Source organism: Eptatretus burgeri, chromosome 2, assembly GCF_056783735.1.
Source record: "Eptatretus burgeri isolate ZD-2024b chromosome 2, Ebu_testis_v1, whole genome shotgun sequence".
NCBI classification, from domain to species: domain Eukaryota; kingdom Metazoa; phylum Chordata; class Myxini; order Myxiniformes; family Myxinidae; genus Eptatretus; species Eptatretus burgeri.
The window spans coordinates 7523550-7543071 of record NC_140962.1 but is presented as its reverse complement, the minus strand read 5'-3'; the positions used below and the strand labels follow the sequence as shown (position 1 = coordinate 7543071).

Genomic DNA, 19522 nt, shown 5'->3' with positions numbered 1-19522 from the left:
GTAAAGTCAGAAGCGAATGTAAGAAGAATTCTACGTTCGCTTCGAGGCTTTGCCTATTCCATATTACATAATACATATAGTGACATTTATGATGCTAAAAAAATTGATGTACTCACTTGCATTAATTCAGTACAATCAGTTTGAAAAATGAAGGAATGTGAAAGTGAAGTGTGACAAATGTGCATTCCATCAAAATAGAATCCATCGTGTTTTTGTCGCATCACAATCAATGTGGAAAAATAATTGTCAAAGCCCAATTGTGTGGGATAATCCTGTTTCACCAGCCTTTCTTTTACAACTGCTCATCATCACATCACATCACTTCATGTTGTTGTATCGGATAGTAGGTATTCCTGGTCTTCACAAAATAGATGGAGTACAACTTGAACTTTACTTCACTTTCACTTGGAAGTGATTTGGAACTTGGAAGACAAGGCTTGAATGGCACTGGTGGAACCTTTGGCACCATCAGGGGATATAAAGCCTTGTCTGAAAGGCTTCCACTGTTGGTGCTGCCACAAAGGAAAGGTTGTTCCATTAATGGAGCACCCTCTGACGAAAAAACTTGTTCCTGACATCAAGTCTGGATGTCCTCTTGGACAATTCCAGAGAGTGTCCTCACATTCCTGACAACAAGTGGTTTAATGCTACTCAGTTTCCCATAAAGAAGCTTGAACATCAAGGTCATATTGTTACGAATCTGGTGGCAGCCATTTGCACACAAACAGACAGCAGTCCCTAAACTTAGTTATTTCAATAAGTATGTGTATAGTTATATTCCTCCCAATGTCTAAAGGGAAGTATATGTGTGCACTGTGAAGTTTCTTTCTAGTTAGATTTTTGCAATACCCAACGCCAACAAATTAATCCTTAAGTTCTCACACCATCGACGCCATTGCCCACGTGCGTTCGACCACGGACGTGGGCGGAGGTTTCCTCACCTCATAACACCGACTCCGCCCAGGAAAGGAGTGGGTTCCCCCCTGTCCAATCACGGATGGCCAGCACATCACCCCACGAAACCCTATCCAATCAGGGCAAAGATTACCGCAGGGCTCCGACTCCACCCCAGAAAGGCAGGGTTTCCCCCTGTCCAATCAGAGGGGGGACAGATATCACCCCACGAAACCCTGTCCAATCAGGGCAAAGATTACCTCAGAGGACCGATGACCCCACACCGCCCGGGGGAGGGACAAGAATCGCCGGGCTTCCCTTAGTGTTCACTGGAGTTGGGTTGGAATTGTCGGAGAAGAAAGGGGTCGCCATTGCTCTTGGTGTGCGTCATTGGTGGTCGTTGTTGCCGTGTCTCAAGCTGGTCCTCAGACTATTCCACAGCCGTCGACTTCCATCTCTCATTTTGTCGAGCAGTAACCCGGAGTCCGAGCCGGGAATCTCCGCTGGCCCTCTGTGAGGAGCGACCCCGGCCCCCGCCTGGACCCCGCTATGCCGTGTCTGGGCTCGCCGAGGACCCACAGTTTCACACCTGCAGTCGTGGGCCAAACCGCACGAGGCGGCCAGGTACCTACCAAACTCTATCCTCCAACTTGTCTATCCCCTTGGCTGCGAGGGTAGAAATAAAGATAATCCGGGTCCATTTTCTTTTGGTGTGTGTGTGTCTGTGATGGCGCCGTCCTATAAGTCAAAATTGTATGTGTTGATTTCTCATTGTACAATGCCTGTATATTCGTGATTAAGTCTGCTCTGTGTCTCCCCCCCTATTATAAATAAACCCCTGTTAAATGTACCAGCTCATTGCCTGTCATTTCTATCATTGGCCCAGCACAGTGCGGGCTTGAGAGTTAGGGAGGCCATTTGTGTCGTAAATTGTTCATTTGGTCCGGCGCGGCTTTGGTAATTTCCGCTCGGTTACGGTGGCTCCGAGTCGGTAACAGCGACTCAGTTCGGACAAAGTCGGCCGAGGGTGTGGCTTCCCCGGTAGTTAGAGGGCATGGGTACTTAGATAAATTGGAATTAGACAAGTGGACCCTACCTCACGCCATTGAAATATTGGCGACCACGGTCCTTTAAACGACCCGTCGACTCCGGAGTTATCTGGGGTGATGACCTTTCAATTCCGGTGTTCGGTGGGAGACGGCCCGACTGCTCCATCTAGCAGTCGTCCTTGCCACCGAACCAGGCACCACAACGATATAACCCTATAATACAGGGAGTTATGATTTGAGGTTTCCAACCTCCATTAATGTGGGAGTCCTCGCATTTTGGGAATGAGTCCAGTCTCCTGCCTCTGAACCTTCGCAATCTACTTCTTTATGTCTTGTACACCAGAGGTTGTTCCCAGAGAGGAGCCTGTCCAGGATGGTGAAGACAATTGGTCGTATTGTCACGTCGATGGGTCTGACTCATGTCACCCATCGTGCCAGGTGCTTTTGCTCCTCCTGAAGATCGGGAAGCTTAACAAATTCACTTCGTGTTCAATTAACTGTTCTTTACCATTTACAAAACCTCAAGGATCGTTCCAATCAGAGGCCAAATTTGGTGGCACAACGTATGAGAGGAAAAGGGCAGGAAAACGTCTTTTATCGTTCAAATATGGTTTATATAAAAAATATATATGGAGAAAAGGATCGACAAGATGCTATAAAAAAATATGGCCCGTGGGCCCTGGTCAGTTCCGACGTCATCTATATTGGGTATATTCATTAACATTCATTGTTTTTATTCCGGCCCTAATGAACTTCATACTCATTAAGACTCATTATCTTTCCTCCTGGGCAATAATTCAGAAAAAAATACCACTGCGATAAGGTGTAGCGGAAGACATTGTTCCATAGAAGCATTATTCCATAGAAAAAGTAAAAACTACGAATACTCTGGCAGTTTTAGGACTTTGAAGATTAATTGGTCCTAATGAACTTCATACTCATTAAGACTCATTATCTTTCCTCCTGGACAAAAATTCGGGAAAAAAACGCTCAGGCAAGCTGGAGACATTGTTCCATAGAACATTATGCCAAACCAGAAGCAAAAACTATGAATTGTCGACGAGTTTTCGGACTTTGAAGATTAATTGATTAAACTAATTAACCAAATCAATTGGTGACAAATTTGAAATTTTATTGCAGGAGGTTCTGCGGTATCTCCCCAAGTATCATCCCTCCGAGTTTAAAGTCATTCTGACCACAGGTTGCAGAATAATGATCGACAGTTTGTTTTTTTTGTATACCTTGTCGAGGCTCGTATGAGAGCTAACACACAATGCACATCAAGGGGGGCATGAGACAGGGGGGAGGGAGTGGGAAGGACAAAATAGTGGGGAACAGAGACATTTGGAGATCTGTGGAAGGGAGAGGGATGGGACAGGGAACATGGGGAATAGAAGATGGACATTACAGGGACTTTCAGGAAGGAAAGAAGGGAATTTGAAGGAGGTGGGCTTGGGTGGATTATCGGGGGTAGAAAAGATCGAGCATTTGGATTGGGGATGATAAGAGGTGGTGGTGAACAGCTGTTTTGAAGGCCTGGAGGGAAGAATGGGAATGAATAGAGTGAAGGAGTTTATTCCAAAGGCGGGAAAAAAAGTGGAATGAAAGAGTGAAGGTGAGCAGTGATTCGTGATTTTGGTAGTTTTACCAGAAGGGGTTGTTGGCAGACCTTGAGCACCCTGCGGAAATGTGGTGGGGACAAATCACAGAGAGAGCAGGGGGGGAGGCTGGAAAGGAGACGCTAGAAGACAGAAAGACCACCGACCAACCTGCGGTGATTGAGTGATAGACCCAAAGACTCAGCCTCATTGCGGGAGATGCCAATGATCCGAAATGCCTTGGTTTCTAGAGTGTGAAGCCGAGAAAGGTGGGAGGCAGGAGCACCAACCCAGAGGGGAGAGCAGTACTCCATCAGGCTGCGGACAAAAGCTTTGTAAGTGGTCAGGAGCTCAGGTGGGCCGAGGAAGGACCTTGCACGACGGAGGATTCCCAGTCGGCGACTGGCTTTGGAGACAGGGTTGGAAATGTGGCTTTCCCAGGAAAGGTCATGGCAGATAGTGAGACCCAGAAGCTTGAAAGAAAGGACTTCTTCCAGAGGATTGTTGAGAAAGTGGATGGGGGGGGGGGGGTTTTCTAAACGGTCCTTTCGGAGAGACATAATGAGAGTGTGAAATTTGTCCGGATTGAAAGACATGTTCCATGTGTTGGACCAGTTTGTGATATTACCCAGATCAGCAGTGAGCGAAGAAGTTGCTGCTTGCCGGTCTGAGGGATGACCGATGGTACGGCAGAGGGTGGAGTCATCAGAAAAGAGATATAGAGGATTTTCCAGAGAGTCGGAGAGATCATTGATGAAAACCAGAAAAAGAACAGAACCCAGAATGCTACCTTGAGGAACTCCAGCCTGGACAGGAAGGGGGGATGAAATAACTCCATTTAGCGCCACATGTTGACTGCGAAAGGAGAGGAAGTCTGCGAGCCATGAGTGGAGATGGCCTTGGATACCATAGGAAGAGAGTTTGGAGATCAGGGCAGGGTGCCAGCCATGTCAAAAGCACATGATATATCCAGGGATACGGCTCAGATTTCCTGTCTGGCATTGAGGATCTCCATCCATTGTTGGGAGAGCAGAAGCAGCATATCCAGGGTAGAGTGACCTGGTCTGAAACCAAATTGATGATCAGAAATCAAGTCATTGGGAATTTGGAATTTGATTGTGGAATCAGATTGGAATCAGACTTTGGAATCAGATTGATTGTGGACAGACGGACGGACTTTCAGACGGATGGATCGAGGACATGGACCCCCATTTTATGTCAATTCCTTTGGAACTGACGAAAGACGGCACTCACCAAGTGATCGACAGATACGTAGGGATGAGGGGGCACGTGTTGGTATTCCTGCGAGTGAAAATTACAAGCTGATTGGTAATTGATACGAGTTCAGCTCCAATCTCAATAACAGTTGGTGTTGCCTTAGTGGTTGGGGAGGCTGGCTTTGGATCTTAGGGTCATGAGTTTGACCCCCATTGGCCACTGAATTATCACCAGGTGGGGTTGTCTGAGCCGATCATCCTTCTGAAGTCGGAAAAATGAGTGCCAGGTTGCTGGTTTCCTGTGTTGGAGTGGCGACCTGTCCAGGATTTTGCCCAATAACCAAGGAGACTGCAAAACAGCACCAACACTCTGGACAGAGTATGGTCCCAATGGATGGATGGATGGATGGATGGATTTTCATTTGTTGAGCATGTCTGTCAGTAATAAGTTCCTGAAGCATAAAAAGTAGCAGAGATGGACAAGACCTACCTGTGGGAAACCCAGGTTGGCAGTTGGGAAAGAGGTTGTGTCCCATCGTGGTAAATTGAAGCATCTCTCACCATGCTCTGCATAATTTTCCCTGCCACAGACATCAGACTCACTGGACAATATTTTTCTGTCAGCCTCTTGCTCCCTTTCCTCTGTGTGGGTGTTATGTGGCCAATATCCCACTTCTGAGGCTTGCACCGCCATCAAATAACTTTTGGAAGATTATTTTCAGAGGCTTTGTAATGCTAGAAACAATTTCCCTCAAGCAATATGGGTGTAGGGTAAGCCATCTGGTCCAGTGAAATTCCTGCAGTGTATATTCTGAAGCTTCTTCCTTTCACTCACTTCTGGATGGAGTATCTCACTCAGATATGGGCCCGCATAACGATGCTTTAGGGTTGGCTGGTTGGCAAGATCTTCCTTCACTGGTGGACTTCCCACTTATCCTGTGCCACTGCCCCTCCCAAAAGTGCTTATTCACTGTCTTGGCAGGAACCAATCTCGCTGGGGCTAATTATTCATGGATTAGCCGAACGATCTACAATTTGCACCAATGATCTCTGACTTTGCCCGAGCTGATAGGATGGCTTCGAGGTATGCACACACACCTTGAACTTTCCAGCCTGTGTTCAAATCCTGACCCAGCTATAAACTTTCATCCATGTGTTTCACAGGCACGGTGATTCATTAATGTGTGTGCCATCACCCAGATGGATGTTAATCTGGCATTCTTTGTGCTGACATTAGTTGGTGGGCGTTAAAAATTCCTTGGTGTCCTTCGTGAAGAGTGGTCAAGCTATATATAGCTGGAACCATGGCCAAATTCCAAATGCCTGCATCAGGCCTTGAGCCTAACACTGGTCAAACGTCAGGGTTTGGCCAAATGGTTTGTGAAACACTTGGGCCTAAACTTCCTTCGTCAACCACACAAGAATGTTGGAATAATTGCTTCCATTATCGAATAAGAAGAAGAAGCAGAAGATGATAATCTCTGTGCTAACCTGCAATCTCAACCTGTATCACACTGTCCACATCTTCCCCTAACATATCCAGTGTGTCCTGGACTCTGTATCCTCACCCGAGAAGGTACAGCTTGTTTTGCTTGGCCTTGACCCTGCTTTGACAATTGGTCCCACGGTGGCATTCAATGTTATTCAGTTCACAGAGTCAGGCCGGAATCAGACTGGATCCCAGAGGTGGATTAAAACATTCCATCTCTCACTGATGCTCCCCTCACCAATCTTATGTCCCTCCCTATAATCTCTTAATGCACTTAAAAAAATTCTCCTCTCTCTGGACATAAGCAAGGCCTCCAGGAAAGATGGCATTCCTCCCCGTGTCTTGAAGGAATGTGCTTCAGAACTTGCACCCGTGCTTGCTCGTTTGTTTCGTTTTGGTTTAAAAACCCAAATTTTTCCTCTTTCCTGGAAACATGCCTAAGTACAGCCTATTTTAAAGAAGGGTGATCGTTCAAACCCTTCAAACAACCATCCTAATGCTCTGACTTCAACTGTTTCCAAAGTATTTGAATGTCTTCTCAATTCCCATCTCCTCGAGCATCTTGAATCTCAGTCTTTTATCTGACCACCAATATGGCTTTCACAAGGCAATATCTACAGGTGATATCCTTTCTTACATTATGAATCTCTGAGCCTCTTGTTTGAGAGACTTTGGGGAATCCTTTGTTGTCAGCCTTGATATCTCAAAAGCCTTTGACAGAGTTTGGCATGGGGGTTTGATATCCAAGCTTCCCCCTTTCGGCTTTCCTCTTTCACTCTACTCTCTCATTTTGAGCTTTCTCTCTGACCGCTCTATCTCCATAATTGGTGATGGTTCAACATCTCCCCCCTTCCCTACCGACAGTGGTGTATCTCAGGGTTCCATTCTGGCTCCAACACTCTTCCTTCTTTTTAACGATGATCTTCTTTCTTCCACAAATAACCAAGTGCACTCGTATGCTGATGACTCAACATTACATTCCACCACGTCTTTCCCATCCACACCCGACTTCCCTCACTTGATCTACATCTCGTTTTATCACAGCCACCTCTTTAAATTCGGATTTGGACAAGATCTCCCAGTGGGGCAAATGTCATCAAGTTAAGTTTAATGCTTCAAAAATTCAATTCCTTCTGATCTCTCCCTCTCTTTAAAACTCCTCTCAACTATCCAACCTCCTTTGAAAGATCTGCAATCACACCATGTGATACAATAAACCGACTAGGTATTATTCTAACTTCAAATTTATCCTGGAATTCACACATTACGCAAATAGCTAAGTCTGCCTCGTATAAATTAGGAGTCCTGTTCAGATGTCATAGATTCTTCTCCTCTGAACAGTTGCTTCAACTATATAATGGATTGATTTGTCCTTGTATGGAGTACTGCTCTCACCTGGGGAGGTTCCAGCTCCACGTACTGACTGGACAGAATTGAAAACAAAGTTAATCGACTTGTCAACTCTACCAATGTGACCTCAACACTTGACCCGCTCAAATTACAGCGCATGGTAGGTTCTCCTTCTCTTTTCTACAGATATTACTTTGGTTTCTGCTCGCAAGAACTTACTGCTTGTGTACCTCCACCATTACCGAGACAAAGGAATACTCGACAAGTCACTACATCACATGATTATTGTGTGTCCTTTGGCAACTCAACAGTGGGCCGTTACGACATTTGTTTCTTCTCCTCCACTGCCAAACTCTGGAACTCTTTACCTTCTCACATCTTCCCAAACATTTATGACCTTCCCCTTTTCAAAATGCAATTTTTTTTTTATTTCCTCAAAAACTCTTCGACTATTCTCTCTTTCTGTACTTTTCTATCAATGCAGTTTTTTTTATTTCAGGCTTGACCTTGATGAGGACTATTTAGTCCATGACTAAAGCCTTAAATAAAAAAATATATAAAATAAAATAAAAACATCTTCCTTTATCTCTTCTCCTCTTTCCCTGATCAGTCATTCCCTTCGCTGAATCTTGCCTTTCATCAGTCCAACTCCATCCACTCCACTCTTCCAGAATTAAAGATATTGTTAAAAAAAACCAAAAAACACTTTAACTTGAGGAGGACAAGGCAGGTGGGTGAGCAATAATTTGTACATTTTCTTTTACCATTGTGAAACATTGAACTTAAACTGTCACATTAATGGAATCCAAACCAATTTTGTCAAGCAGATGAGAGATGCAGCAACAAAGATAAGATCACACCCAAAAAGGATACAACAAAAAAAGAATTAAGATTATATTTGAAGCGAGGCAATGTACTCCCAACAGGTTCACACTGTGCCCAATTGGTTTTAATTTATTTTTCAAAAACAAAAGTTGGAAAATTGTGTATTGGATGTTTCAGCATGTGTGAAAGAGAAAGGCTAATTGTTGGGTTCATCCCTAAATCTTTCAAAAGTGAAATTTGGCTTTGATGCAGCATTTCAGCTGTAGCAACATATGTGCATAACATTTTACATTTACAATTTCATTAGATGACACACAAAAAAAATAAAACTGAATGATTTATCACAAATGTGAAAAATAAATGTACAATTAACAAATAAAATTTTCCTCATTTACACTGATACCGGAGATCACGTTATTGAGCATCTATATCTGGTTGAAGGACCGATCAGCCTCAACATGTATGACAATCATGTGAAACTCATACTGTACTCACCTTTAGATTTTCTGCACCTGCAACTATGCAGTGTAAAAAACCTTCTCACTCGATGTAAGAAACGCCTAAAACAGCCACGACCTCTATTAATATTCTGTTCTGGTGATCCTTTGTTCTGTGAAAGATAAAACACTTGCATAGCTCAGGAAAGCAAAAAACAAGAAGAGCTTCAGAGCTTCCATTTATCAATGTTCATTACAGATGAGTCTCACAAGTCTGAAATAAATTAAACGTGATATTGTGTACCATCAAGACCGAATCTGGACAGATTCATGGCCTGTGCAACCAAATATCAAATGATTAATGTCCAGCCTGAATAACAATGTTATCTTCTTTCACTTCCATTCAATCCCATTGAATGATCTTTAAATCCTGGTAAACAGCCACCTACACTGAAAATTTTATGATTTACTTGGTTGGTTACTTTCAATTACTTACCTCCTTTTTATGCTCCTCCTCTTTCTGCACCTCCTCTTCATTGAAAAGAGCTTCAGAAGAAAAAGCAAAAAGAAGAGATTACTTTCAACAATTATTAGCCAATTGGTTGTACTTGAAATTATGCCTCATCATGAAAATAAACGGTTTTTTTACAAATTCGGGCTAAACACCAAGACGAAACACTTAATGCCTCTACTCCTTCTGAGAACCACAGCAACAAAGAAAGCTCAAGTGAGAAATAAAATTATGATATTACAAACAACAATCAATTGAATGAATACTTTGAGAAACATTTTATAATAAGCGATTATCGAAATGATGTCTGAATGGTGATGAGGCAAATTGTGCATTGCTGTTTGTGCTTTTTCAGGGACTCGGTTCTGCTGGACAAACACTTTTGACCTGCTGTTACTCTCGCAAAATCTGCAATTCAATTCGTCTCTTTGACATAATTTTCAGCATTTCGATGAAACGGTGGCAATTTCAAAATGGTTAACCACAATTCCAAATATAAATCGGACTCACGGTAATCTATGACAATAAATCGAGGTTGTGTGGCTGTGGCTGTAGCTATGTCGCCTTTATTCACTCGTCGATTGGTTGTAGCGCAGACCAATTGGCTGTTATCATGTCGATCTGTGTCAGCAAACAGCGGTCTGTCTTGGTGGTGCGGCATCTTCATCATGTGCTTCCCTCACTTTGTGTTTCCTCACCTCGTGACTCAACATATTCTTCTCCATTCTTCCATCATCGACAGCGGTTTATCAATATGGGTGATTACTATATTTATCACGGTGCTATCCTTTATCGTTAGCAAGCAATGGTCCTTCTAGGTGGTAGTGTCCTCATCACATGCTTTCTTCACCTCACGACATTGTATTCTTCTCGATTCTTCAATCTTCAACAGTGGTGGTTATAATGTTGATCATTACAGTGCGGCATGTTTATTACACTTTCCTCACGATATGGAGTATGATATATTGTCATCAATAAAATGCAGGATACTCACCCTAACGCAGGATACTCAAATGGCTCCATCATCCCAGCAAGCTGGTACTCGTTTTGCTATGGCACTATGTACTATGTTACTATGTCCTTCCCATCAGTGTTCAGATACACCTCATCCAGATACACAGCTCATTCACTGGTATCGATCCGTTGGGGGTTTGTGGAGCACATGCCCGTCCATTCGGTCCTTGCACCAGTCACCTCCACATGGTCGGGAGTTTGCTGCGTTGGCAGCTGCCTGTTCGATGAGCTGAGAAAGTTCTCCAAGGCTTTTGTTGTGAAGGGGAACAGCCCTTTCTCTCAGGTGTATCACGAAGTATTTTTTGCTTCTCTTCGAAGCTTTGTGAACCATATTTGGTGACGATCCTCATCTCGTACACGACAAACTTTACGTCAGTCACCCCAAACACAGCAATTTCCTGGGGTTTCTGCGCATGTGCACCGAGCATTAAGGGACCGCTTCCCCCGCTGAATTTGAAAAACTCCACACGCAGGCAAAGCTCAACATTCAACCAGAAGACATACATTTTAAATTGGTTTGTTTTACAGTGCATTAAAACAAGACCTGAGGATTATCACAAAGTTGAACAAACCATGTTCGTGTTGTTTATGAGAGCTGACGAAACTGAAAGTCTTGAAACAAAGGTTGCGGTGCAAGGTGATCATTTATTTAACGAAAGAACACCATTAAGCATTGCGAACTAAAAATAATGTTGAATAATAAGCTTCAAAGAGGTCCACACAAACTTAAATTTAATCTTCGGTCGATTCGATGATGAAATTCATCAGAGTTCAGAGCATCCACTCCGAGTCGACGAGGAAATTTGGTATTTTAAACCCCAGGCAAGCCAGTGGTTGTATCAATGACTTTTAAAATGGTGTGTGTTGCTTCCTTGCTCGACGCTCAACATTTAAAAAGCACAAAGCATGGATGTACAGAGAGAGAAAGAGAGACAGAGAGAGAGAGGTGGGAGGAGAAAGAGAGAGGGGAGGGGGGGGGAGAGAGAGAGAAAGGAGAGGGAACAAAAGGAGGGAAGAGAGATGAGAGGGGAGGGAGGGAGGGAGGGGGAAGTTTCATTCTGCATCCATCCTGTCCAACACATTCCTCCCCACATCCATTATTTGTCCAAGTCTCCCTCCACTTTGTCCTTCAACTCTGCAGTTGGTATCCTTCACCCTCTCTCTCTGCTGTTCCTTTTGGCCTGTTGTATCCTCCTTCCTCCATAAGCCTTGATGCTAAAAAAAATAATGGTCATAGATTGGCAACCATTGTGCAACCTTGTGGGCCGAATTGTCTCCTGTGTTGAACATCCTTCGAAGGGAAATCATCTATTATACATTGCGAACTGTGGTGTGTGTCCATGTGTTCATCTGTCTCCCATTTACGATGGCCTCTTTTCCCGAGCTGCGTTTGTAAAGCTCAATATGCACTTTTTAAATGACAGGAGAACAAGCATGGATAAGGTTGATGCCAATTTTTATTTCACAAACAGGATATTTTGCCTTCTTTGTGGACAATTCCAACCTCTGCCACCCAATGTTACATCACCATTTTGCGGCGGGCAGGAAAAGTAACTCAGAGCTTTGGCTCTGAGTGAAATCAAGAGTGCAACACAATTAACCTTTTTAAAGTCCATGAAATAATTTAACTCGAGAGATTATCATAAACTTTGGGGACGGGTATTTTTGCGAGTTTATTTTAACGACCAAGTTGCTCATGCAAGTGAGGATTCGAAACGGGGTCGGGATTCAGGCGGAAAAATGCAAATGGTATCTTCTGTCATTGAGCCAGTAAGCTGGGAGCAACAATACACATTTATTGCCACATCTGAAGCAATTTAAATGCTCTAATGGTGGTGAGAAGCTCCATCTGAAACTTCGTTTGATATTCTGTATGTTGATTTATTGATGCCTCGGGTCAGAAGAAAATTTGTCATGGTGTCAAAACCAGTGACCAATGGCAAATTAATAGTCGGATGCAGGGTACACTTACAAAAAAAATCGTGCAAAAATATCAAAATAATTGCCCATCGAGCATGCAGCTTCAAAAAAACAACATGTAAATGCTTATAAATAATTGAGAAATAAATAGCATTCATGGAAATAATCCAGGCTGAGATGAAAATTTGTAAAATGTGTGAATGGAAAGTGATAAATACCTTCATGATTGGAAGTGTTTTGTCTCTTTCTCGAAAGTGAAACGTCTGGATGATTGATCCACGGATGAAATAGTATGTCCTGCGAGACAAATAAATATCAAGAGTTGTTCAATTTTGGAATTATCCAAGAATCACACATTCAGAGTTGAGAAAAGTGGAAAAAAAATTGTTGGAGGGTCTGATTGACCCAACTCACCTGCATGGTGATCCTCTCCTCTGGAGAACGTTTCATCATCGAGACGAGGAGCTTTCGGCAATATTTTGACCTTCTCTTTGGAGGATTGTATTTTTTATAATCTTTGCGACGATAATCCTGAGAAGGGAAGGGAAGAGGAAAACAGGAGGGAAAAGCGTTTTTGAGTTTGCAAATGAAATCCAAACTATAATTGGGGACATAGCACCTTACATGTTATACTTGATGTCATTGTCTCCCAAGTTGAATGTGTGGTAATAATGGGACAACTTTAATAAAACATAAAAACAGCACTTTCTTCAATAACACTCCGTTGAATGGAACCAGTGAATTTAATTCTGAGAGATCATTGAAAATTATACTAAAATACTGAACGTGGCATCTATCTGTCTGGTTGTTTGACCGTGATACATTCGGTCATTAATTATCCAGCTCAAACAGACTTGATAGGACTAAGGGTCACATGATGGAGGCTGTAGTGACTTCATTTGCCTTCCTCCCAAAGGTGGTTTACGGCCTTGGGTGAAATCCGTGTTCAGGTTTTCGATTGCTTATCGTGGTGTTTTTCTTAGGCCACTTCTAATTTTTAAAAAGCAATAACAACACCATAATGACAAAATAATAATATTGTTATTATAAAACAATATTAACACCAATAATAACCCCCATTCCCGTGGTGTTTATCCTCCTTGGACAAATTATAAATAGCTTATTGTGATGTTTCGTGGGGCACTGCTCCCGGAAGTCGAAAATATTTTTGCGGGGTCGGGTGAGAAGTCCACGAGGTGGGGAAAAGCCACGTCGATTCCCACCAGACTCCCCGGAATTGTAGGCCATTGCTCACGGATAATTCCGTGACGCGGTGGGTCGCTTAACCGACCGTGGATGCCAATAACTCAACTGCGTGACCTTGGGTCCTCCTGTCTAGAATCAGGTTATCTAATTAACCACACAGTTTAACCACCAGGGAACCATGCCCTCGGTACTCCTTGTCTGAACTGGATCACTCTACCAACTACGGATCACCTCTCCAGATCGAATGCAGCTGAGCGGCACTGCCAAGGACGTACCGGCTAGAAGGAACGGATTGTTGATAATAAAGACCCGGCTAAACTTAGATCCGAACCATGCTGGACCAATGGAGGAAAAGACAAAGGTGAGCTGGGAACATTTCTACAATTATTATTTATTTCAATAAGCAAGGGAAAGCATGTGGCACAACAAAATGTTTATTGGGGATGTAATGCAGGGAAAGATGAGAGAGGTGTGTTGTGCGACAATTATACAAGCAACTTACAAAAGCAGACACAATGCAGACTTGACACGAGAATAATAAAAGCAACAATCACAACAATGAAGATCTTATGCAGGCTGATCCAGGCCCCAACACAACTTATCAACACAACTTATCAACACAACTCTTATACAACAATGAAGAAAGGCGCCAATACACTCAGACAAAATAAACCCAATGAAAGGCAAAGGACTTTTGCAGCCAGGGAGGGAGGGAGTTGAGGTCACAGTTTTTGGTACCTGAGCATTTCGGGGGGAAAGGATGCTCCGTGGTGCGGCACCCGACAATGGTTGAGTTGTTCGGCCACAACCGTATGTGTGGAGATCGTGTCTGCAGCAAGAGCTTGAGTGGGAGAGCGGAGTCCAAAATGGCAAGAGTTGAGCAGTAGCAGGACCAGACAAGAGGTTTGGTCAAGGTCGTGTCGGTGGGGAGCAGTAGGCTGGCCGTCGAGGTGAGACGTAAGCAGAGTCAAGCAGCTGGAACACCTTCGCAACAACTCCTTCAATTCCGTTTCGCATTTCTCCTTCCAACGGCCTCCAGCAACAACCTTCCCATCCAACGACAACCTTCCCATTCAACTCAATACCTTCACATCAAACAACTCCGACTGACTTCTTCCTTTCCATTCACCTCAACTTCACCCCAACTCTGAGGATTGCTCCGTACTTTATAGATCACGAAGCTCGGGGAGGAGCCATGGCGAAACCGACGTCATCGTCCGATCCGAGCATCCCTATTGGACTGGGCCTTCATGTGGTCCGCCTTTCTGGGTTTCGGCCAGACGCTAGTTTGAACCGCCCACGCCGCGCGTATCTGGGTTTGGGAAGGTGGATGCCGATGCGGTTTCCATAGCGAACGTCGGGATTTTACCTCTGAAAACGAGTCACTGGATAGACAGTGGTACGCTGTGGCCAGCGAAACGAGGGTAGCAAGCGAGACGATTTAATCTCAGAAAATAAAATGAGTGAATAAAATAAAAGGGGAAGAATGATCTAATAACCTAACTTATAGCCCATCGCAACACATTCCCTTGTCTTCCCACTAAACACAAGGAAGGAATCTAACTACACGTATATTAATGGAATAACTGACTCAGGACAACTGTATGTTGTATGCATACGGTTCCGAGAACCGTAACAATATTAAAACACACAAACATGCATGATTACCTTTTTTAACAGTCATTGATACTGTTCAACATTAAACTGAAAGAGAGGAAACCCGACATTCTTGAGGCCCAAGCCGAGATCTACTGTAATCTATCTACTCCAGAGAGGATAACAAAATGACCCTTCCTGCCACAATCATAGGGAGTGAGTGCATTAGTAAGATTAAATTAGAAATTTGGAGAACCACTTTGCACCTAGCAGTGAGTACAGGTCAGTCATATTATAGAGTAAATATTATAATCAACATCACAATTTAATGTCTTTTAAAACAAACAATGGTTTACTAACGGATGACAAGAGGGATTCTCGTTATATCAAGACCAACTGATGTCAAACATGTGAGTTAGCATGTTACCATGCAAATCCATATCAAAGAGGAGTCTCTTGTGGTTATGCACAAGTTGAGAGGGCAAGTGCAAAAATAAGAGAAAATACATTTTACACTAAAATCTTTTTTTCATGAAGGAAGAAGATCGTGAACAGTAATGGGAATCAAGTTAGGTGTGTTCAAGCTATAAAGTATGAAACTAGAATGGCACTCGGTGGAGTACATACCTCCACCAGGCTGAATAATTTGTGTTTTGTATCCCACTGACAGGTCGGATCTGCATCCGAACCTTCACCAAAATCGAATCAGCTTGTTCTTGTCACCTACCCAACTCATTCACTAAGTTTCCTCCAAATCCATCCATATCTGTTTGGGATATCGTGCTGTGTATCTTTTTTGTTCTCTCTCTCTCTCTCTCTCTCTCTCTCTCTCTCTCTCTCTCTCTCTCCGTCTCTCTCTCTCTCTCTCTCTCTCTCTCTCTCTCTCTCTCTCTCCGTCTCTCTCTCTCTCCGTCTCTCTCTCTCTCCGTCTCTCTCTCTCTCTCCGTCTCTCTCTCTCCGTCTCTCTCTCTCTCTCTCTCTCTCTCTCTCTCTCTCTCTCTCTCTCTCTCTCTCTCTCTCTCTCTCTCCGTCTCTCTCTCTCCCTCTCTCTCTCTCTTTCTCCCCTAGTTGTCTAGTATCTTGAAAAATTACAGTACCTGGATCCGGATCTTGAGTCGTCCTTCCCACACACCCAACTACGTTTCGTCCGAATCAATCTGTTACATGTTCAGATATCGTGCCATTTATCATTTTTGGACCAATCTCTCAATGGTGAAGAATCACTTTTAAAAGTTCTAGTGTCTGGTTCCAGATCTGGATCTTCACCGAAATCCAATCATTTAATCTTTGTCACACACCCAACCTGTCCACCAAGGTTCGTCCGAATGCACCAATAAGTTTTTGAGATATCCTGCTCACAGAAAAACAGATGGGCAGACAGACAAACAGAGGTGAAAACAACCTCCGTCCACCTTTGTGGCAAAGATAATAAATAAATATTCTTAATATCACCAAAAATAATAGTCACTGTACTAATGCTAACTTAGAAGAAAATTCAGATGATGGTTGCATTTTACATTGAATTCACCATTGGACTTGAAGACTTGAAAGGTAATTTTGCAGTGAGTAAATTGTGCAGGACGACACCCAAGCTCCACACATCCACTGCCAAACCATAAGGCTGCCGTTCAAGAATTTCGTAGGCAATGAATCCTGGTGTGCCAGCCCCGTGTATTAGCCCTCCCGGTGGAACGTATGCAGCCACACCAAAGTCAATGATTTTCACCTGTGCTTTGTAATCAAACACAATATTGTCAGGCTGTAGAACACAGAGATGGGATGGGGGAAGGTAGAAGAGGAAACTTTAATTCAAGGAGAAGAACATTTCCTGTGAAAGTACAAGATTACGTTCTGGAGTCTAAAATGGAATTCATGTACATTTTGGAGATGCTGTTTTCCACCTTAAAGTCTATCATCACTTTTCACTGTAGTTTTCTATCCTTTCTCATTTTGTGATACAACTGTTGTAGCTTGGACATGTCTTGGTTAATCATGTTGTTGCAACTACCTCACTAAACTACACATTATTACGTGTGTGGAAGAACAGAAATGGGATGGGGGCAAAAATAAGAGAGAACATTTAGGGAAGAAGGGGTCAGGATAAGGAAGGGTCGTGAATTTGTGCGAGAAAAGGGGAAAAGAGGAAAACGAGGTCTAAAGTAGAGGAATGAGGAAGAGGAACAAATGAGGGATGTTTGGTTAAGGGGAAAGGGCAAAGTCAAAGCTCAACCAGTTTTGTGTATGTAATTTGTCAATAGCCTCAAATAAATCGAGGATTGGTCTCAAGCTGTAGATTCTCCATGTGCAGCAAAATGGCACATCATTCTGGTCACTGTGTTAAAATGAGCCCTTTGAAATAAACCTTACCTTAATGTCTCTGTGACAAAGGTTCGTAGAGTGCAGGTAATTAAGGCCGGAGGCAGCTTGAAACATGATGGTCTTGGCTCTTTCCTCTGTCCAAAATCCTTTGACTGTCAATTTTTGTAACATCAAGTCGTCGAGAGAACCTACAACAGAGAAATTGGCAGAGTATTTACGTTACAAACAAAGTGAATATTCACCGAACAAAACATCCACCACACCAAGATTCACATCACAAACAATTGTTGAACTTTTATAATTAAAAAAAAAGATGAATGCAAAAACACAAACAGAACATGATAAACAGAAAAAAGATAAACAAAGTATTTCCCCGTGCAAATATGAATTTCTGCTTCAATTACCATCAACATGAGTGTGTGCACTCAGCAATGTTTCCAGTCACAAAGCTTGGTTCAAGTAATTATCTCGGCACATTTCAAGGAGCTACTTTGTTAATACAGAAACATAATGTTCCTGCAGAACGATTTCATTCTGCAATGATCTTTTTTTAAACTTCATGCACTAAGAAGGAAAACACTGAATAGTTTCAAAACTCTTTAATGGCAACCAAAAGTGGTGACAAGTGATGAAATGGGGAAAGTGAACATCATTGCTAACCAGTAAGATGGGGGTAACAGTCAAATAATTTTGTTGGTGATCAATCACAGAAGTTTATGCAAGGCTCACAAGTTCTGGGGATCAACGGCTTTATATTATTTGCTCCACTTAAGGATATCATGTCCTGCCGGACCTCAACATTCGAGGGGGATACATTCCTGGAAAATACCCAGAATGACGCAGCATGGTTTCAATGGGAAAAAGGGGGGATAGGTTCTGATTCAAGGGGGGAAAATGTTTAAAGTTGAAAAATATTTTTCAACTGCGAATGCATATGATTGCAGTTTCCCACAAAATGCTTACAAATAATAATTTAAAAAACGACAACACCAGGGAACATTCACAATATTTATTGAAGGAATGTGATTACACTTTATGAAAAAGTACTTTACCAACCTTACCATAAAAGTAAATAAAACAACAGCAGGATGAAATTTATATTTACACAAACACACGCAACTTTTCAAATGATGATGATCATGATGAATTAACATCTAGTGAACTCGATGAACTCTGAAGACGACACAGGTGAGGGTGCTGAAGAGTTGTGCACAGAAAGGAATGTAGGTGGGGCACTGAAGCCGATGCCGATGAGGTCGCTGATGAGTCTTGCACTGAGAGGGAAGAAGGAGAGGCAGGAGAGTGTGCTGATGTTCCGAGGGTGGAGGGACCAGGGCGAAAAAAATCTGTGATTGAGAGCTGCCTGGCAGATTGCCGCAGGTTTCGATGTAGCTCCTTCAATGGGAGCATCAGTCATCCAATCCCCTCTTGAACTTGAGGTAATGCGTCATGACTGCATCGGTATCTTGCAGCCTGCCGGCAATTGCCTGTAGGTCCCGCAGCACCTCACCCAGGAACGTGACATTTATATTGGACCTTGACACCTCTTCCTCCTCATCACTGCCCACCTCCTCCTCAGAAACCTTTGTAATGGCATCCAACTCCTCCTGGGTGAGCTCCTTGGCATGCAAGGTGATAAGATCATCCAACTCTTCAGGCTCCATTTCATCAAAGCCATCCCTCCCACCTGTGGTGCCAACCTCTGCAGATTAATGCCTCTCCCCCATGTTGTTAGGAAAGCCTGTAAAGTTCTTCACTGCTTGTGGTGACAGTTTTTGCCAATAGACATTGATGGTGGAGGCACCGATGGCAATGATGCAGTGGGGTATGTTGAACTCTTTCTAACACTGCCCTTTTTCATCCTTTCCATGTGGACATCCCGGACCTGGGTCAACATTTTGGTGCTTGGTGCAGTGCTCACCGCGACACTTTCTTGGATAACCTTCTCATTCTTCTGTATGTAGCAAATGGTGGATTTGTTTACTCCGTATAGTCTGCCCACAGAGGCCACACCCCCTGCTCTCGAAAGCTGGTCAAGCAGCTCCACTTTGTTGCTCAGGCTCATCACTTTCTTCTGCCTCTTGGAAGCTGTTGCAT

At 43.3% G+C, this 19522-nt stretch overlaps 1 protein-coding gene across 3 annotated transcripts in view; it reads right to left on the bottom strand.

Annotated features, from left to right (window-relative positions):
- The window catches only part of LOC147031339 (calcium/calmodulin-dependent protein kinase type 1-like), a 68127-nt gene that overhangs the window by 29324 nt on the left and 19281 nt on the right, over window positions 1-19522 (bottom strand). For all 3 annotated transcript variants that reach the window (XM_085861981.1, XM_085861973.1, XM_085861990.1), the window contains exons 6-11: window positions 17474-17613; window positions 16635-16865; window positions 12719-12835; window positions 12523-12601; window positions 9356-9405; window positions 8918-9032 (exon numbers count right to left, since the gene is read on the bottom strand). In XM_085861981.1, coding sequence (XP_085718107.1) covers window positions 8918-9032; window positions 9356-9405; window positions 12523-12601; window positions 12719-12835; window positions 16635-16865; window positions 17474-17613 — 732 coding nt within the window. The remainder of the gene's footprint in view (window positions 1-8917; window positions 9033-9355; window positions 9406-12522; window positions 12602-12718; window positions 12836-16634; window positions 16866-17473; window positions 17614-19522) is intronic.